Source organism: Peromyscus eremicus, chromosome 3 (assembly GCF_949786415.1).
Source record: "Peromyscus eremicus chromosome 3, PerEre_H2_v1, whole genome shotgun sequence".
NCBI classification, from domain to species: domain Eukaryota; kingdom Metazoa; phylum Chordata; class Mammalia; order Rodentia; family Cricetidae; genus Peromyscus; species Peromyscus eremicus.
This window is the reverse complement of record NC_081418.1, coordinates 60,296,132-60,318,198: the sequence shown is the minus strand read 5'-3', so window position 1 is coordinate 60,318,198 and position 22,067 is coordinate 60,296,132. Positions and strand designations below refer to the sequence as shown.

At 37.0% G+C, this 22,067-nt stretch overlaps 1 protein-coding gene across 4 annotated transcripts in view; it reads left to right on the top strand.

Moving 5' to 3' along the window:
- Kmt2c (lysine methyltransferase 2C) overlaps positions 1–22,067 on the top strand; it is a 235,888-nt gene that overhangs the window by 155,483 nt on the left and 58,338 nt on the right. For all 4 annotated transcript variants that reach the window (XM_059257756.1, XM_059257757.1, XM_059257755.1 and 1 more), the window contains exons 24-28: positions 244–372; positions 2,906–3,025; positions 5,821–5,951; positions 13,143–13,311; positions 21,948–22,052. In XM_059257756.1, coding sequence (XP_059113739.1) covers positions 244–372; positions 2,906–3,025; positions 5,821–5,951; positions 13,143–13,311; positions 21,948–22,052 — 654 coding nt within the window. The remainder of the gene's footprint in view (positions 1–243; positions 373–2,905; positions 3,026–5,820; positions 5,952–13,142; positions 13,312–21,947; positions 22,053–22,067) is intronic.

Sequence of the window (22,067 nt, the reverse complement as noted above, 5' to 3'; positions counted from 1 at the left end):
TCCCTGGGAACACAACACTGGGTCATGCATCATAATTCCTACCCCCATCCTAAGGCACTTAACCTTTTGTCTTTACTTCTCAGACACTCTAGGCACATAAGATTAGAAAGGGTTCCTGTTCTTTTGCTTTACTTCTTCTGTTTGGTTGTTTTTTTGTTTGGTTGTTTTTGTTTGTCTTTTTTGGTTAAGGTTTCTGTATTTGATAGACTTGCCCAGTTTCATCCATACATTTACTTTTTCCAGAAGGAGAACTTATGGACTGTGATGGAAAATCAGAATCTAGTCCTGAGCGGGAAGCTGTGGATGATGAAACTAAGGGAGCAGAAGGAACAGATGGCATAAAAAAGAGGAAAAGAAAACCATACAGACCAGGTAGAGTATGTCAACTAGACACATGCACGCTCGCGCGCGCGCGCTCTCTCTCTCTCTCTCTCTCTCTCTCTCTCTCTCTCTCTCTCTCTCTCTCTCTCTCTCTCTCTCTCAGATGTGTATGGGTGTTTTCTGCAAATGCATCTTATTAGTTTCTGGTACCCACAGAGGCCACTAAGAAGGTGTCAGCCCTGGAGATGGAGCTAAATAATAGTTGTGAGCCACCATGTGGGTGCTGGGAATTGAATCAGGGTCCTCCAGAAGAACAGCTCAACCATCTTTTTAGGCCCCAAGCTAGACATTTTAATATAACAAAACTTGGCTAATTTACTAATAACAATTACAACAACAGCAATAAAAATGACTTATAATTCAAATAACCAAGACTATGTGTAGCATCTTACATGGAACTGATGGATTCCTTACATTGAAAATGTGAATACTTGACAATAAATCCTTATCCCAAATGTTAACCATTTATTAAACATGTTACTTAGTTGGTTTTTATTTATGTTCGTCTTTGAAAGCAATTCTTGTATTTTCTTTACTTAATCAGTTCTCCTTTAAGCATTCATTTTCTAATAGTTTTATGTTTTAAAAGTTCAGTAATGCCGGGCGGTGGTGACGCACGCCTTTGCTTGGGAGGCAGAGCCAGGTGGACCTCTGTGAGCTCGAGGCCAGCCTGGTCTACAGAGTGAGTTCCAGGAAAGGTGCAAAACTACACAGAGAAACCCTATCTCAAAAAACAAAAAACAAAACAAAACAAAACTTCAGTAATTATGCAGACACAAAGGTGAACAAAACACCTTGTTGAACTTGTAGTGCAATTTATACAATGAGTAATTAAATTCTGCTAAAAATTTTTTTAGTTCATTTTTATTTATATGTATGTGTGTGAGCAAGTGTGAGTTTATGTGCACCACATGAATTCAGGAGCCCATGGACGCTTGAGGGTATCAGATACCCTAAAATTGGGAATTGAGAAGGAATTATGAGATGCTGTTTAGATGCTGGGAACCAAACCCAGGCAGGTCCTCTGCAAGAGGAGTAAGTGTTCTTAACCACTTATCATCTCTCTACCCCTAAATTCTTGCTTTCCTAGTGTATTTCATAGTTTGTTTGTTTTTTTTTAACTTAGAGTAAGAAAGGTATTGAAATTTCTCATCAGAAGTTGTAGGCTTTTGAAGGCTCATTTATTAATGTCTGTTTTCAGTTATGAAGTATTAGATTAGTGCAATCTCTGTTTTGGTGGATTGTATCTTACTGGTTGTAGGTGAAAACTTTCCATTTGTGTTCTCCAAGATGGGTAGTGACACATCTGTCATAGCAACTTATTTCACGTCTTTTTAATTATTATGTTTCTGAGTATATTTATGTTTTTAGATAGAGTATATTCCTGTTAGAATTTTAATGCTGTTTTATTCTGTCTTTCTCTGCCGTACATGGGTGACCTCCCTTATTTGAGGGGTGTTGCAAAGCACTTTACTAGACAGATCATGACAAAAACGTATACGATTTAGTGCCAGGCACTGTTAAAATTGCTAATCATTTTACTGATTTAATTTTGCTTATACTTATGATATGGGTAGGTGGTGTGTATTATACTGTGAATGTACTGAAGAGTAAAATAACTTGCCCAAGTTTAGGTAGTAGACAGAATTTTATAGCTTGGCTCCATATTTTGTTTTCCTAGCTCCAAGAGATTCATGTGTCATGTGACTTCTTGCCTTTCTGACATGGGATAGCCAGATAGTACCGCTGAGGTTATATTGATCAATGAGTGTTAGTGTATTCTTGTTCAGTTTTCATGCTCACCATGCATACAGTCTGCTGTGCTCTTCTCAGGAGCTATAACTTAACAATTACAGAAGGGCAAACAGAGATGTATCAGTCAGTTCTTAATATTCAAGCTGTGTCTTCCATTTAGTGTGTACTCTGATCTCTAGAAGAGGAAATGCAAGTAATTCTTTCCATATACTAGCAAGTTGTAATTATTGTTTGATGTAAGTAATAACAGTGACTTTGACATTTATTTTTACTTCCAACCTCTGTACTTAAAGAAAAACGAGATTTTTAAAGTTGGAGGGATTGCTTAACAGGTAAAGTGCTTGCCATGGAATCATGAGCACTGACCAGAGTTTGGGTGCTCAGCACCTTTGTAAAAGTTTGGTGGGCTTCCATGTGCTCTAATCCATGTATTCAGGAGTCAAGAGACAAAGGATTCTGAATCTGCAGCCTCTGGTTTCAAGTGAAATATTCTGCCACAATGTATAAGGTGAAGAGAGATCAAGAATAAAATTCAGTGGTTCGCTTCTGGCCTCCACATGCACATATGTGCACACCCCCCACATAAACACACGTGTGCTCCCACACATACACTCGGCCCCCCCATGTCACAAACCCATACACATTAATTTATATTAAACATACAACTGAGTTTAGAAAAAAGTTCACCATTAAAGACAAAACTATTCTTCTTGCTGTAGAATTCTAGAGAGAATTATTTATTACTTTATGTGATTTCTGTTTTATGTAGGTATTGGTGGATTTATGGTACGACAAAGAAGTCGAACAGGACAAGGAAAAGCCAAAAGATCGGTGATCAGAAAAGATTCTTCAGGTTCTATATCTGAGCAGTTATCTAGCAGAGATGATGGTATAGTACTGATTTTCTTTGGTTTAACTCCTTAGGATTGATACTCTGTTGGAATGAGCAGTCACTAAAATGATGATGCTACATACTGTCTTGTGCTTCTTTCTGGTGGGAAGATGTAGTTGAATGCTATAGAGTTTGGTCTATTCTTTTGAGGGTTTTTTTTTGGGGGGGGGTTGTTTTAGTGCGTAGGTGTAGGGAGGGAGAGGGTCTAGTCTTATAGTTAGTGTTAGTTCAGGCTGGTGGCCATTTCCCTATATAGCCTAGGGCTTCCTCAAACTCATGATATTCCTGCCTCAGCCTCCCCAGTGCTGCAATTACAGGCACACACCACCATTTCCCTGCTTTCCATTCACTGCTCTGGACGGCACCCAGGGTCTTGCAGTGCTAAGCTCACATTCTCTGATGCGCTGTACTCCTCACCTTTTCTTTAGGACTTTAAGACCTTACCATTCACCCCAATGAAATGTTTCCTGTGCTAAATAAGAAGAGTAAAGGGATAACTTAGTTTTATCAGATACTTTCTGTCCACTTTAACAAAGGCCTCTCTTTGCCTGTCGTAGTGACTTAATATATTACTTATACTTACAGGGTATTTAATTTAATTGAAAGTGACTGGGTAGCCCAACAAATCTTGTTTTTTTTTTAAAAGCATTTCTTTTGATTTATTTATTTATTTATTATTTATATAGTGTTCTGTCCACATGAATGCCTGCAGGCCAGAAAAGGGCATCAGATCTCATTACAGATGGTTGTGAGCCACCATGTGGATGCTGGGAACTGAACTCGGACCTCTAGAAGAGCAATCAGTTCTCTTAACCACTGAGCCATCTCTCCAGCCCCACCCAACAAATCTTAAGGATCATATTTTATAAATACATGAGTACATTTTTTCACCCTTGCTTAAGAAAAAGCAAAGTCATTGTTCAAGCCAGACCTTTCTATGAGTGCTTCCCTGGCCAGGCGGCGCTGGTGCACACCTTTAATCCCAGTACTCAGGAGGCAGAGGCAGGCAGATCTCCCAAGTTCAAGGCCAGCCTGGTCTGCAGAGCTAGTTTCAGGACAGTCAGGGTTATACAGAGGAACCCTGTCTTAAAAATCCAAAAAGTGATCCACTTTGTGTTTTCACTTTAAAAAGTGTTTGTCATCACTGTTGATCATAAGCTGTATGCTTCTATTTTTTTAAAAAATGGAATAGGAAGAAATTTGTAATGTTTTTATCATGTCTTTGTAGCATTCCTTCCTTTGCAAAGGTAGTCTTTTTTTCCTTTTGAAACTTTAATGAATTTTAAAAAAATCAGAAATTGCTTTCTATTTTTAGGGAGAATTGTAGTGATTTTCAAGAAGTTTCTTCTTTGACTTAGCATGGGTTTAAGAATCCCTAATTAAAGAATTTAATATATGTAATAAAACTATTTTGTATGTTTCCTCTGTTTTCAATTATCCAGATAATTTCTTTATACCTGTTTTTTAGTTCAGCATTTTTAGTTGTTTCTAATAAAAACCAAAGCAAATTTATTTGTTGCATATTTTATTTCAAATAGTTTCTTACTCTTCTGTTACCTTTTTGATGTTTAATTATTTTATAATTTCATATTAGACCTTCTACTCTCAGTTGTCTTTTATTTCTTCATGTAATTCATTGATTTATAATATAAAATGTTTGAAGCCTTTACCCGTTTGATAGCACTCTCTGTGTCTGCTACAGTATTTAATTGTCCATATGTGAAAGGCACTGTTTCTTTATTTGTTTGTTTGTATATTCATTCATTTATGTCTCCTAAAAAGTCCTTTCTTTGGGTACGGGACTCATTCTCTGTTTAGATTTCTTTATCCTTTAATGGAAGGAAAGATTCATTTTGGCTAAAGTTTTCATAGGTGTGAGTCCATGATATTTGGTGAGGTGTGTAAGGGGTATTGTTTAGAGTTTTTAATAGCTGCATTGAAGGTAATTTCTTTCAGAAATTTCCATCTGTTACTTTTAGGCTTGATTGAGGTCCTATTTTCCTACGGTTACTTATGTTAAAATCCTCAAGCTTAAAGCACCACCTCGCCCCCATGTTATACAAATTCAGGTTTGCTTTTATTTTGTTTTACTGCAATAGACTTTAGGGCCCTGTCTCATTTGTGAGTTTTCTGGGGAGGCATTTGGTTTTTTAGCTTTTCAAGTTCTATGACAAGTACTTGCTATTGGCACTGCAAGAGGTAATTCTAATGGGTTGGTGGTTTCCATTGGTAATGGTTGTACTTCTTTTTTTTTTTTTTAGCAAACTGTGTTACCTGCAAAAAAAAGTGCTATCCATATCCACTGAATTTTCTTTAGGAGTTTATGAGTAGCCATTTCCTCATAATTCTGAATATCTGGTGTTTTTATCCTTTGAAATTTGTAAATGTACTGTTTAGGAAATCATGTTTTTGCTTTGCTTGGGAATGCTAGTCATTTAGAAAGAATAGGAGCCAGGCCTTGTGGCATATACCTTTAATCCTAGCACTTGGGAGGCAGAGGCAGGTGGATTTCTGTGAGTTCAAGGCCAGCCAGGTCTACATAGTAAGTTCCAGGTCAGCCCTAACCCTCCCCTCACCCCCACCAAGAAGAAAGGATAGGAATTGTACTAATACTAAATAGATATGAAATGGAATTTTCAAGGTGTTTAAAATTTAGAAATGTGCTTTAAGATCTTTGTGTGATATAAAAACTTGTTTGTTTCTACCTAACTATGCGTATTGGTAAGCTATGAAATTACCGTATTTTTCAGGAAAAAAATATTATATATTTATAAACATGGCTCTTATTTCAGGCTGGAGTGAGCAGTTACCAGATACTCTAGTTGATGAGCCTGTTTCTGTTGCTGAAAGCACTGAAAAAATAAAGAAGAGATACCGAAAAAGGAAAAATAAGCTTGAAGAAACCTTTCCTGCTTATTTACAAGTAATATTCCGCTTCATATTTTATTGCGTGGTTTGCTAATTAGGAAATGTTTTGAGGGTGTTTTTTTTTTTTTTTTTGTCTTGTGTTTTCTTTTTTAATGCTTGTTTTGCTAACATCCTACTCCTTCTGTGTATTTTTTCCCTGATTGTCATAAATGACGTTCACTTTACTAGGCTCCATCAAAGAATGAAGAATTTGCTTTTGTGTGTGCTTTGATGTTTGTTTTTTTTTTTTTTTTTTTTTTTTTTTTTTTTCATGAAGTAATGTGTGTATGTGTGCACATGAAGTCCTGGAGATCAGAGCCAGAGTCTTGTGAACACAGGCAGTTACCCTGTACTGAGCTTTGTTCCAGCCCAATGAAGTTTGTATTATATTCTTATATTCTCTCTCTCTCTCTCTCTCTCTCTCTCTCTCTCTCTCTCTCTCTCATACTTTCTCAATTTTAAATGTGCTGTTGGCTATAACAAAGACACTTTCAGGATGGGAAATTCTTCTTTAAAACCATACATATATATGCACATGCCAAACCCGACTCTTTTTGATATTTCCATATTTCAATACAATTTATTGTGGTTAATTTAATTGAAAAAATTTCTTAGCAGCCAAAATCATAGTTTTAAGAATTGCTAATTACTTATAGAACTTTTTAATGAGAGAATTATTATTGTAAATTTTTGATACAGGGTCTTGCTATTAAGTCCCAACTGGCCTTGAACTCCTGATCTTCATGAGTCAGCCTCCTAAGTTTTTACATTACAAGGTGTTTGCTAACATGCTTGGCTATACTGAACATTTGTTGTTGTTGTTATTTGCTTTCCAAAAAGACATCTATAATTATGAAGAAAATATTCTTGGTAAATGTAGACTACAAAAAAAAAAAGATGAAATCTTTCTAGTTTCTATTGTAAACATTAAGTCACAGAAGAATTTAAAGATATATTAGGGAGAATGTCATGTTAGAGGCAGGATATAGATTGTAAACATCCTTGTCTCAGTTCCTTAGTACATTATTTATTCTTTCCACTTCTTTATTTCTTCATGGGTAAAAACTGAATTGGAATACACGATCATTAAGTGTCTATCTTAATTTTAGCATTTAACACTATTCTTTTGATACAGAACAAGTTTGTTTTGTTTTGTTTTGTTTTTCCAGACAGGGTTTCTCTGTGTAACAGTCCTGGTTCTCCTGGAACTCACTCTATAGGCCAGGCTGTTCCCGAACTCACTAAGATCCACCTGCCTCTATCTCCCAAGCGCTGGGATTAAAGGTGTGCACCACCACCACCTGGCCAGAACAAGGTTTTAAATTATGTATATTTTTTTTAACCTTAATTATGTTACTTACGTTCCGTATATTTTTTAACTTTAATTTTCCATTAGTGATTATATGTTTGTCTTTTTGAGACAAGGTTTCTCTGTAGCCCTGGCTATTTTGAATTAGCTCTGTAGACCAGGCTGGCCTCAAACTCAGAGATCCACCTGCTTCTCCCCACCAAGCGCCAGGATTAAAGGTGTGTGGCCAGGATTAAAGGTGTGTGCCACCACACCCCTATATGTTTGTCTTAAAATACATTTTTAATTACAAGATAACTTACTTAATTTTCTTCTCTAGTAATTAGATTACTGTCATTAACTTTGTGTATATATACTTGTGTGTTTGTAGTAGTATAGATGTGAATACACATTCTTTGTGGGTAGAGGTCAAGGGTCAATCTCAGGGTTGTTCCACAGCTGTCCTCATTTATTTATTTATTTATTTATTTATTTATTTATTTATTTATTTATTTATTTATACTTACTTACTTACTTACTTACTTACTTACTTACTTACTTACTTACTTACTTACTAGACTTTTAGACAGAGTCTTTCATTGATTTGGGATTCATTGAATCAGCACTAGATTTACAAGCATAGGCCACCAGAATTTTTTTTTTAACGTATATAGTGTTCTGCCTGCATGTACACCAGCACGCCAGAAGAGGGCACCAGATCTCATTAAGATGGTTGTGAGCCACCATGTGGTTGCTGGGAATTGAACTCAGGACCTCTTGAAGAATAGCCAGTGCTCTTAACCTCTGAGCCATCTCTCCAGCCTGCCCAGAAGAATTTTTTTTTTTTTTTTTTTTTTTTTTTTTTGGTTTTTCGAGACAGGGTTTTGCGCCTTTCCTGGAACTCGCTTTGTAGACCAGGCTGGCCTTGAACTCACAGAGATCCGCCTGCCTCTGCCTCCCAGTGCTGGGATTAAAGGCGTGCGCCACCACCGCCCGGCGCCCAGAAGAATTTTTAACATAGATTCTAAGGACTGAACTTAGATCTTCACGTTAATGAAGCAAGCACTTTCCCTGCTGAGCTATCTCCCCAGCCCCTAGACTACTAGCCTCTTAACTGTCTGTGTGCTGGTTACAGAGCTTATCCTTTAAATGAGACTCTGTGTGTCTGTTACAGGTGTGTATATGAATAGTAAGCCTGTGCATGTGTGTTTAGAAATTCACATCTGATTTCTTCCTCTAAAACTTTCCATCTTAGTATTATTTAGTATTATTACGTGTGAGGTGCCTGCTATGGTGTTGGCATTGATGTCAGATAACCACTTTGGCGAGTCAGTTCTCTCCTTCCCCTATGGAATCTGGTTTTTCAGGCTTGCACAACAAATGCTTTTACCTGATGAGCTGCCTCACCACCCACTTCTTATTTTTGCCATAGAGTATCTTCACTGAACTTAGAGGTCGCTCATGTTTTGGCCATTCTGACTGACTAATGAGCCTCTGGGATCTATTTGTCTCTGCTAATTCTTCTACACCCACTCTGTCTGGAGTTATAGACCCTCTTTCTTTATCTTGGGTGTCTAGGGATCTGCTCATAGATCCTCATACTTACATAGCAAGCATTTCACACACTGAGTCATCTCCTCAGCTCCTGTACTGTTTTTTTTTTTTTTTAACAGTAGTTTTATCAGTAGAAAAATACTTTCAGGGGGCGGGGGTTGATTGTCTTTATGTGCTTCTTTGTTCTTGCCCTGCCCTTCCCTGTCCTCTCCTCCTCTCCTGCTTTCTTCCTCTTCTCTGCTCCCCTCTCCTCTTGCCCTTTCCCTTCCTCTTCTTCCCCTTCCTCTTCCTTCTACCCCATACCCTGTCTGTCTCCTCTGAGACAGGGTCTCACTATGCAGCCCTGGCTCACCTGTAACTCACTGTTTAGACTAGGCTGGCCATTGAACTCACAGAGATCCGTCTGCCTCTGCCTCCTGACTGATGGGATTAAAAGACATATACCATTATACTTGGCTCTTGATATTTTTTCTTTTTCTTTTCTTTTCTTTTCTTTTTTTTTTTTTTTTGAGCTGAGGTTCGAACCCAGAGCCTTTTGCTAAATCCTCAACCCAATATTTTTTCTTTAAAGCAGGGTATTTAAAAGGCTGTTGGTCTTATAAGTAATATGTATTCCTATAATCTGTTTTTAAAAACTAATAAAGTAATCCTCTACTATAAACCTCTCCCTCCCTCCTTTCCTCTCTCCTTCATATATACAGTGTCTCTTGTAACCTTGCTGGTCTTGAACCCTGGGTTTCATACATCTTGGCACACACTATACTAACTGAAGTGCATCCGTAGCCCCTAAACCTGCATTTAAAGCTGTTTTAACAATTTAACAACAACAAAAAGACCTTAATTGCATGTTTTTTGACAGGGTAATGTGAGATGCTAATTTATTCTTTATTTTATGTGTATGAGTATTTTGTATGTCTAAGTATGTCTGTGCACCACATCATTACCTGGTGCCCACAGAGACCAGAAGAGGATGTTGGATCCCTTGAGATTAGAGTTTCATATAGTTGTGAGCCCCCATATTGGTGCTGGTACTCTTTGGACAAGTAACAAGTAATCTTAACCACTGAGCCATCTTTCCATTTCCAGCCCCATGTTCATTTTCTAATATAAGTGAATGGCATATAAATGAATTGGGTTCCTTAGATTTTTAATAACCAGGATAAAAGGCATGCACCACTACACTTGGGCCCCTTACCTCTTTTTGTCGTTTTCTTTTGTGGATGTACTGAGAAAGTTATCTGCTCCTTCACCTATTGGTCTTTTGTTATCTGTAATCCATATTTAGGAAACTCCTTTAGCTGATTATCAAAGTATAGAAGCCAGCTGTTTTCAAAAGAGCATTTAAACATACTCTCTTGGCTATTTTTTCCTTCCCTGTTTTTTTTTTAAATTTTTTTATTTATTTTTTGATGCATGTGTGCTTGTTTAATTGATTTTTGTATTTTGTTTATTTTTAAAGACAGTTTTAATGTAGCCTGGATTGGCCTGAAACTTGATGTGTAGCTAAGGATGATCTTGAACTGCTTATCTTCTTGGCTCTGTTTTTGTAGTGTTGGAACTACAGGTAAGAGCCAATATGTCTGGTTTTAAAGGAACCTCTAAAAATATCGAATATTAATCTGTAGAGATGGCTCAGCAGGTAAAAGCTCTTGCTCCTAAGCCTGATGACCTGAGTTTGATCCCTGGAACCACATTGAGGAAGGAGAAAACCGACCCCTACAAGTTATCTTTTATATCCACACATGCGTTTGGGCGTGTGTAATCATGTGTCTGTAAAGAGATCTTGTCCTAGGTCTGTACTCACAATGTCTGGTTGAAAACCACATGGAGCTTCTCTTTGATGTTTACTCTAAGGAATGAAAAATTTACACCTTTAATCCCAGCACTTGGAGGCAGAAGCAGAGGCAGAGGCAGGTTGATCTCTGAGTTCAAGGACAGCCAGGATTACACAGAGGAACAAATAAAGACAAAAACAGTAAAGCTTACCAAATTCATTAGATTATTACAAACTTTAAATGTGAAGAAAGTCATCATGAGTCATTAGAAGTATTGTTAATGGTGGTCTCAGGTTACTGAACTTTATACTTATGATATTACACTAGTGATTGATTTCTAAACATAAAGATGTTTTATGCTCTTCAGCATTCTTTATTATTATAGCCTTGTAGATTTTCAAATAAAATTTTCATAGTGAAATAGCTTATTCATTTTAAAAATCTGAAAAATTTGAATAAGATATAAAATATCTGCCAGAATTCAATCCTCCCTCTGTGTGTGTGTGTGTGTGTGTGTGTGTGTGTTGGGGTTATGCAAGTGTGTCATTGTATTTGAATAGAGAGAAGTCAAAAGACCACTTCAAATATTGCTCCTCACCTTGCATCTTTTTTGAGACAGGTTCTCTGCTGCTTTACTGTGTGTAACATACTAGATGGTTTATGAGCATCTGGGGATTCTCCCTTTTCTGCCTTCCATTTTGCTGTAGGTGCACTGGGATTACTGACATGTGCTACTGTGCTGGCATTACATGGATTCTGGGGATTCTAGCTCCATTCCATACACTAGTGTAGCAAGCATTTTCACTACTGAGTCCATGCCTCAGCCCTCGAATGCCTGTTCTGAAATTAGTACTATTAACATTGTCTTAGTTAGGGTTTTTATTGCAGTAATAAAACAACATAGCCATAAACAACTTGGAGAGGAAAGGGTTTATTTCAGCTTAAAACTCTCAAGTCACACTCAATAGAAGGGAAGTCAGGGAGGAATCTATAAGCAAGAACTAAAGCAGAGGCCTTAGGAAGGGCTCCTGGTTACTGGCTTTGCTCTCCATGACCTGTTCAACCTGCTTTCTTATAGTCCCTGGGGTTGGCAGCATCCCCAGTGAGCTTGGCCTTCCCACAACTGTCAGTCAAGGAAATCCACTATAGGTTTGCACACAGGCTAATATGATGGGGGACATTTATCAATTGAGGTTCCCTCTTCTAAAATGAGTGTAGCTTGTGTCAAGTTGACATAAAACCAGGTAGCACAAACATTTTCTGCCCCCTCCCCCCAAATTTTGTGTAATTTATTTTATATTCTTACGGAAGTCTTCATTTGTACATTTTGTTTGACCTATTTTTTAGCCTTCTTTCTTTTGGTTATATATTTCAGAACTTTTCTTTGATAATATGGGTTTATATGCTTTTAAATAATTTTGTGTACTTGTATATCCCATGACACACATGTGGAGGTCAGAGGACAACTTACAGAAATCAGTTCTCTCCTGCTGTGTGATTCCCAAGAATTGAACTGAGATTGTCATGTTTTATGGCAAGTACCTTCATCTGCTGAGTTATCTCACTTGTCCACTCTATTTGCTTTTAAAATCTGTATTTCAGTCTGGGGATATACCACAGTGAAAAACATTCTTGCCTAACGTGTGAGGCCTGAGTTTCAGCTTACAGCTTCAATCTCCAGTGCTGCAAAGAAACACAGTCCACTGCCCCCCTTCACTTTGTAGTATGAACATTGATCTATCTACCCGCTATGGATGCTGGGGCCATTTTTCTTAAAGAGTTATGAAAAAGAGTGCCTGTGAACCTTCTATTTCTGTGTGTGTGGCAGGTATATAATAAGTGTTCCTAGCTCCTGCAAACTCCCTGGAATCCTTTATCCAGAGAGGCCACAGAGTAGAGAATCTGCTAATTCAGTGTTGCTGGGTTGAAGTCCGGAGGTTCTCTTTTCATCTTCTGCGTTGATCTTGAGGAGTTCTGAGAACTCACCTTGAAGCACTGCCCTTCTGGAGGAGAAGTGTTCATCTCAGTAGATAAACTGAAAGCCAGCAGCCTTTCATAGCTCACACACAAATGTTCCATGCATGGGCTGAAGTCCTTCAGATTCGTAGTATAAGTCCTCTGATGTGGGTATATGCTTCAGCATGAGATTACTGCAGACCCTTGAGGTGTGCAGATCCTAAAGTAATAGATCAGAATCTTGTGTTATCCTCAGTAGGTAATCTGTAAATACTGATGGCATTTGTAAAGCTGTGCCTATGCCTGTGCTATGAATTAAAGAGCCAATAACACCAAAACATCTTATCAACTCTAAAATTTGATTGTAGATTAGTCTCTGAAAAATGAATTATTTTACGGTTTCTATAAACACATTTGACACATTGTGTTTATATTTGTTTAATTTTGTTTTTGAGAAAGATATCAATATTAATTTAACACAGTCAATTCAAATTCAACAGGATCTCTGTATATTTCTGTATTTAGTTTTTATATTGTTAAATGCAAAGTTTTTCTTGTCAAAATGATGGCAGGATATTGTTAGTTTTATAGAATTTAGAACTAATAATTTTCTTATGTGCTCATCTTTGTCTAGGAAGCATTTTTTGGAAAAGATCTTCTAGATACCAGCAGACAAAACAAGCTGAGTTTAGATAATCTATCAGAAGATGCAGCTCAGCTTTCATATAAAACAGGTTTCTTGGATCCTTCCTCAGATCCGCTACTGAGTTCATCTTCTGCTTCAGCAAAACCTGGAACTCAGGGTATGTAGATTAATTCACAGGTATTTTCTTTATGCCACATGTCATTTACCTTATAGTTATTATAAAATACTTCTTAAATACTTCTGTTTGATCTCATATACATTACTGAAATATAATTTATATTCAGTAAATATAGATTTTTTTTGTAGAAAATTCTGTAAGACTTTTCAAACGACTTGTCGTTTTAATAATAACCAGTGTAATAATCACCAAAATCAGGAGTTTTGAGAGAAAACTTTCAGTTTATACTTTACCCATGGACAGTGTCAGTTACACAACCCAAAGAAATTGTAATGTGTCAAAAACTGCAAAATGAAGCCTGGAGTGGTGGCACATGCCTTTAATCCCAGGACTCGGGAGACAGAGGCAGGACAATCTCTAAATTTGAGGGCAAGTCTGGTCTACAAAGCAAGTTCAGGACAGCCAGGGATGTACAGAGAAACCTTGTCTCGAAAAACAAACAAAAATCTGCCAAATGAATGTCCACAGTTCAGACTTGTTTGTAGATAGTGTGATATATACACATGTAGTTTCTCACCACTGACAGACACTCTGTGGCAGTTAGTTCGTTGTTGTGAAAAGGGGCTCTCCAGTGTCTTGCAGTATATTTATTGTCACTTCTGACCTCCTGAGGTCATGACTATCAAAAATTTCTCCTGAGTATAGTGATGCACACCTTTAATCTTAGCACTTGTAGAGGATGTCATTATTTCAGACAAATTATCTAGGCATCATAGTCTTGAAAACTGATAGCTTACGGCTTCCCCCCCCCCCCCTTGGAACTCTGAACTCTGAGTGATTAACATTTCATTTGGAAGAAAAAAAATTAAAAAATGACTGAGTCAGCCTGGTCTATATAGTAAGTTCTAGGATAGCCAGAGTTACATAGTTAGATCTTGTCTCCAAAAAACCTAAACAAACAAATAAATAAATGTATATATGTCTTCAGTTTTCTTAAATCATTAGTGAACAAAATTGTTTGTTGTTGAGAACCACTGTACAGAAGTAGGAAATGAAGGGACTGTTAAAAATCAGAAGAGGGAGAGCTGAGGAATGGCTCTGTAGTTAAATAGTTTGCCTTGCAGTTACAAGGACCCAAGTTTGATCCCTAGAACCCATTTGGAAATTCTGGATATGGTGATGTTTACTTGTAATCCCAATACTGAGGATATGGAAACAGGAGGATCACTGTGGCTTGCTGCCCAGACATTCTAGCTTAATTGGTGAGCTCAGGCCAGTGAGACTCCATGTTGAAGGGAGGCGGATTTTCCTGATGACACCTGAGGTTGTCTTCCACTCTACACATGAACACATGCATAGGATGTGATACAGAGATACACATAAATACTATCTATACAAACTTTAATTGCAGTTTTAAAAAATAGTCATGAAGGAGGCTGAAGATGTAGATCAATTAGTGAATCTTTGGCTGTCATGCATGAAGCATTGGATTTGATCTTTAGCACCTACTAAACTGGATGAGGTAGCACGTGCCTATGTTCCCATTTGAGAAGTGGAAGCAGGAGGATCAAGTTCAAGATACACTTCATTATGTAGTAAGTTCAAAGGCACTCTGGGCAGCATGAGACCCCTTGCCTCATTAAGAAAAAAATAAAGTGAGGGAAAGAGAGGAAGCACATGTGTTTTTAAGTATTTATGTCAATGTAAGAGAATCACAATGTTATTTCTTCTTTTTTTTTCTTCTAGACTCTTACAGTACTATTAGTTATAGTGCAGTGTTTTTCTGGCAGGCTTATTTTGCCATTTGTTAGGCTTAAATTTTATAAACTCATTTTAGAGAAAAAAAAATCTTAAGTAGATATGTACTGAATAATGACTTTTAGTATTAAGTCATTAAAGCTTTTTTCACCTAGCATTGTCCTGTCATGAAATTCAGCTGACTTTCTTATATTGTAGGGTTTTTTTTTATATGCAATAACAAATGACTAATTTAAGGGTTTTGAGTACCTGAAGATTTTTGTATCTTTAGGGCTGTCCTACACTCCAAAGGACAATATATGCAAACTTTAACTTTTGATTTGACTTCCTTGAAATAGTTGCAGGCAGTCTTATCCCTTAAGCACATAAACAATGATTCTACAACATCAAAGCAAAGATGGATGGAAAGATGCTTTTTGTTTAGTCTTACCAGATTCAAACAAAAAATACTTTGTTTTATTTTATGTTGGTTTTTAAGTACTCATTAGTTCTTATTCATACGTTTTAAACATTGTATAGTGACTAGGTATTTTAAAGAATATGTCACAAATATTATGACATGTGACTTGAAGCATTAAATTGAAGTTGGTTTCACAAGGCTATGTTATAAATATTATGACATGTGACTTGAGTTAAATGGAAGTTACTTGCACTTAAATTTTGTGAGGATAAGGTCTGAGTTGTATGGGGACACAGTATAGGACAGATGTTGATGAGTTTCTTACATAAAATTTCTTAAAGCGTGATGATTTTATAGTAAGGCCAAACTTAGAAGACTAGAATAGCATTCATTTCAAAACATAAATGTAGTTTTTTTCAGTTATACATAAAGTTTAATGAATGAAAGTTGCCTTTTTGCACATTTTATTTAATGTAGACAAGTTCACATTTTTTCAAAAATAAGATTTATTATTATTTTATGTGTATGGATGTTTTGCCTGAATGTATGTCCCTGTGCTATGTTTGCAAATGATACCCATGGAGGCCAGAAGAGGGCACAAATCCCCAGAGACTGGAGTTTAACTTGAAATGGTTGTGAGCTGCCATGTGGATGCTATGAAGTGAACCTGGTCCCTTTGAAGAGTAGCTAGACCTCTTATCTACTGAGCCATCTCTCCAGCCCCAGGGATAAAGTTTTTAAAACCTAGTCTTTAAAGAATTTATGATATAATTTTTATATAGTAGATTTTAATTACTTAAAAAACAAAAGGGCTTTTTTTAGTAAGTACTTGCCCTGTAAGCTAAAGGCCCTGAGTTTGATTTCAGAACTCATGTTAAAAAAATTGGGCATGGTTACATATGCTTGTGATCCCAGTACTGGGAAGTTGGAAATAGGAAGATCCCCAGAGCTTGTTGACAGCCAGCCCAATCTACGTAGCAAACTTCAGGCCAGTGAAAGACCTTATTTCCAAGAACAAGGTGAGTGGAACTTGATGAATGACACTTGAAGTTGGCCTTTAACACCTCTCCATATGCAAACACACACACACACACACACACACACACACACACACACACACACACACAATGAGCAACCATAGATGACCCCTCATAGCTGTAGTTTTTTTCTTTTAAAGATACCAACCTGTATAAAGTATTTCATACAGGTACTTAATTTAAAGTATAAATAAATATGTATTTAAATGTTTAGGTATTACAAATATGGATGTTTTATCTGCATGTATGTACGTCTAATATATAACAAAAAAAAGAAGAGAGAGAGAGAGCTTGAATTTCCTGGAACTGGTGTTATAGATAGCCGTAAACTACAGTGTAGCTGCTGGGAACCAAACCTAGTCCTTTGCAAGAGCAAATGCTCTTTTTTTTTTTTTTTCCTCTCCAAAGATAGGGTTTCTCTGTGTAGTTTCAGTGCCTTTCCTGGCTCTCTGTAGACCAGGCTGGCCTCGAACTCATAGAGATCCTCCTGACCGCCTCCTGAGTGCTGGGATTAAAGGCGTGCACCACTTCCGCCCTGCCCAGTGAGCAAATGCTCTTAATCACTGAGACATATCCTCAGTCCTGTAGGGTGTGTGTGTGTGTGTGTGTGTGTGTGTGTGTGTATTTTTTTTTAAAGATTTGTTTATTTTTAAGTATGTGGATATTTTGTCTGCTTGTATGTTTTGTTCACCATGTGTACACTGCTCACAGAGGCCAGAAGAGGGCATTGGATCTCCCAGAACTGGAGTTCTAGTTGGCTGTTAGCTGACACGTGGGTATTGGGAACTGAATCTGTATCCTCTGCCAGTGCAAAAAGTGCTCTTAATCATTGCCTTTATTTAAAATACACATGAAAGCTTAAAAATTTCACATGTTTTTAGTGGAGTGGCTAAGGTATTTACTAGTGATAGATAGCCTTAGTAAGAGTTTCACTATTTTCTTACTTAATTAGGTAAAAACTTTTAGAATCTTCCTCTTTTCATTTTACTTACCATAGATTTGTCTCTACTTTCAAAATAAACCCCAAAGTCAACTTCAGCTACTTCAGCTTGTCTACCATGCAGTGGTAACTTGAATTACCTTTCATTCACATTGCACAAGGTCTCCTGGCTTCTATGTCCCCCCTCCCACCCTGCCTTTCTCCACCATTCTGTTCTGCTTGTCTTCCAGTATTCCTATACTTCCCTTCAACCTCCACAGTAAAACCTAGGCTTCACCACTTTATTCAAAACTTTGCCCAGGCTTGCAGCAGCTACTGTATCTGTTTCTTTGACTTTCCCTGTGATTCCTTTAATCACTCTGGCCTTCTGTGTCAGCTAGGATAGCTGATTTCCATATGCTTACGGTATCTTCACCTACTTTGTCCTTTGTTTTATTTACCTCTCTAAATAATTGAGAAAGATAAGAACCAACAATGGAATCAGTCAGGAAAACAACCAAAAATTACTTTAATTAGCAAACTTCCTTTCTATAGTAACCCTGATTGTAAATGGTCTTATTTTATTTGTTTTGAAACAGTGTCACTATGTAGACCTGGCTGATCCAGAACTTGCTGTATAGACCAGGCTGACCTCCAGCTCTATAGAGATTCTCTTACCTCTGCTTGCTGCTAAGCTGATGACCTTAGTTTTATCCCTAAGAGCCATATAGTGGATGGAGAGAACCAATTCCTGCAAGCTTTCCTCAGACCTCCTCACACAGACTGAGGCATATGCATGCTCTCTCCCTCCTTCCCCTGTACTAAATGTATTTTTTTTTTTTAGAAGAGAAAGAGTCTTAACAAACTTTTAACCATATTAATAAAAAAGAGTTCCAAAGTGATGAAAAAGGAGATGAAATTAGTGATAAAAAAGAGACATAGCAAGTACTGAAGAAATTCAATGGATAATTAGGAGATACTTGGAAAATCATACTATAAAAGGCTAGAAAATGCTGAATATTATAAATTCTTAGTCACATATTACCTATCAGTTAAATCATGAGATATTCTGTCTCTGTCTCTTTCTCTCTCTCTCTCTCTCTCTCTCTCTCTCTCTCTCTCTCTCTCTCTTCTTCTCTTCCTATCTCTCCCTCTCTCCTAGAACTTGCTTTGTTGACCACTCTGGCCTTGAACTCTCTTGCCTCTGACTCCACCTCCCAGGTGCTGAGGTTTAAATGTATGCATTACCACCACCCAAATCAAGAGAGTATTAACTACTTAAACATAGCCATAGAAAGCAAAGTTCAACATCTCCTCATGATTCTCTAATCATGAAGATATTAGGCTCAAAGGGATCATACCTCAACATTACAAGGATATAATAGAGAAAACTCTATAGTCAACATACTAAATTTGGTAAATTGAAAGCACTACCTCTGAAATGACGAGCAGGTAAGAGTTAGTACTGTCTCCACTCTCTATTCAGTACAGTACTTGAAATATTAAAGTATAGGAACAAAGCAAGATTTAAAAAAATGAGAAAATAGGAAAGAAAGGAATTATATTATCTTTCTTTGTGGTCAGTCTAATCCTGTACTAAAAGACTTTCCCATAAAAGTCTGATTTGATAAATACTTTTAGCAAAGTAGCAGGTGACAAAATTTATACACACAAATCAGTAGTTTTTCTATTTACTAGTAGCAAATTTGCTGAGAAGTTAGGAAACTAGTCCCGTTGACAATACATTAAAAGAACAGTACACAGATATAAGCCTAATGAAGGAGATGAAGATCGACAGTGAAGAAGGAGTGGAGATGACACTAGGAAAAGGGAAGATGGCTCCTGTTCGTAGATCCACAGAATTACTGTTTTGAGATTGGACTTACTGCCAAAAGTCTGTAGACCATTGCGCTCTTTAATAAATCACAGTGCAGTTCTTCATCGAAGTGGGGAAAAGTCAATTGAAACCACAAAAGCCCCTGAACAAACAGCACAGTCCTTAGCAGAAAAAACAGTGCTGATAGGGAGGCATGTACCACTATACCAGATTTCAAATTATACAATGGAACTTTAGCAGCACGTATATGATTCTGGCATAAAATACAGGCATATGAAACAGCGGAATGGAATAGAAGATCCAGAAATAATTCAATACAGTTATAGTTATCTAATTTTTGACAACTATCCAAAAACAAATGTGGAAGAAAAGGTAACATCTTCAACAAGTAATGCTGGGAAATCTGCATATTTGCATGTAGAAACGTGAAACTCAATTTCCATCTCTTACTGTAGAAAAACTAATTAAAAGTGGATCAAACAACTTACTGTAAGACTTGAAACCAACTGCTACTAATAAAATACTTTATAAAGGTGTAAGCAAGGAATTTTTTTGAAAATGACACTAATAGTGTAGAAAATAATTCCAGATACAACAAATAAGATGGCATGAAATAAAAATGGAGCTGCACAGAATAGGAAACACTCAGTAGAGTGGATAGCCTACAGAATTAGAGTAAATCTTTTTCTACTATGTATCTGACAGAATTAATATAGACTCCATAAAGAACTAAAGGCTGCTGGGCGGTGGTGGCGCACACCTTTAATCCCAGCACGCGGGAGGCAGAGGCAGGCGGATCTTAGTGAGTTCCAGGAAAAGCACCAAAATTACACAGAGAAACCCTGCCTTGAAAAACCAAACAAACAAAAAAACCTCACAGAGATCTAAAAGAACTAAAGGCTAAATACCACCCCCTCCCCCAGAAAAGTTAGTCAATCAACAGGGAAGCGACTTAGAAAGTTTCCAAAAGAAGAAATATCAGTGTTCAATAATTACATGAAAAGTGTTCAACATGCTTAGCCGTCAAGAAAATGCAAATTAGTTGAGTGTGATGGCACACCCTTTTAACCCAGCACTGGAGAGGTAGAGGCAAGCAAATCTCTGTGAGTTCAAGGGCAGACATGTGCAGTCCTGGACAGCAAAAGCTACATAGTGAGACAGTGGCAGGTAATGCAGATTGAAACTACTGGGATTCCACCTTATTCTAGTCAGAATGGCTGGGTTAAGAAAACAGCAACGTATGCTGATGAGGATGCAGTAGAAATGGGACTCTGAGAGACTGCTGGTGGGAATGGAAAGTAGTACAGCCACTGTGAAAATCATTATGAACTAGTATATGGTCCAGTTGTGCTACTACTCAGTATATGCTGTGGGATGGTCTGTATGTGCTCGTCTAGCTACAAGTATATATGTGAAAGAACTGAAGTCAGCTTCCCACAGAAATACTTGCACATTTATATTTATTGTAGCCTTACAATACCAAAGATGTGGAAGTAGGATGATGTCCATCAACAGATAACTGTATAAGAAAACATTGCACATGCACACTCACATGCACATACATATAATGGAAAATGAAACTGGAAATCATGTTAAGCAAAATACCTCAAATGAGAAAAACATATGTCACAGTTTTTTTTCTCATATCCAAAATTCACATTTAGAAAATGAATGTATAGAAAATGTGTGTGTGTGTGTGTGTGTGTGTGTGTGTGTGTGTGTATGAATGAATTGAAAGTCGGTGGGATTTTTCTAGGGAGAGAAAGGAGTCTAAAACTATAGGGAGGTGGTTACAAGAAGGTTAGATAACAAATACATCATGTTTGCTCTTGGGGAACTAGATTGAATATATGTGCACATACATGTGTATGCATGTACATAGAGAGTATAAGAGAGACTGTGGGGACAGAAGGCACCAGTGGGTAGGGCTGTAAGTGAGCATGTAATAAAGCTTTAATGTGTTCAAAGCATAATACACATGTATGGAATGTCATAGTTAAAAACTGAATGTAACAATTTATCTGTGGCCAGTCATCTCTAGAAATGACATTTCTGCCTATTCTTCAAATAGATCCCTCAGAGCCTATTTTATTTCCCTACTTTAGTGTTATTTATGAGGAAGTGAGCCCTATGAGAACAAGTCATTTGTTAACAGTTCCATCTTGTTCCAGTAGCTTGGACAATGTCCATAGACACAGTTCTTAGATATTAAAATAGTTGTTTAGTGAACAAGTAATGATTATTCAAACAGGAAAAGAATAGTAGTAGTAGTAGTAGTAGTAGTAGTAGTAGTAGTAGTAGTAGTAGTAGTAGTAGTGGATACCTGGCTTGTGCTTTGCTAGAAATTTCAAAATACTAAGTCTGCTTTCATTTTTTTTTTTAAATTGTACTGTATTTTCTAGATGCCATTCTTAGTTATGCCACCTAACTAATGAATTCGTTTTTATTTTATAAGATTTTGATTTTATTTTTATTGCTTAATGGTCTTCCAATTTTTATTTCTTTTGTCAATATACATCAGTCTTGAAAACAAAATCTGAATTTTTAATGTTTTGTTAATCAAAAGATAAGTATCTTTGCTTTTAATTCCTTAAAATAGTGATGGTCTTAAATTTTTATCACTCTGCCAGTTGCCTCAGCAGCTGCTATATTCTAGGTACTTAGGACATTTTAGAATTTCGTGTCTAGGAAAATACTTAATTTTCATATACTTACTATATTTAGGTACTGCTGATGACCCATTAGCTGATATTTCTGAAGTCTTAAACACAGATGATGACATTCTTGGAATAATCTCAGATGATCTTGCAAAATCAGTTGATCATTCAGGTATACATGAATACT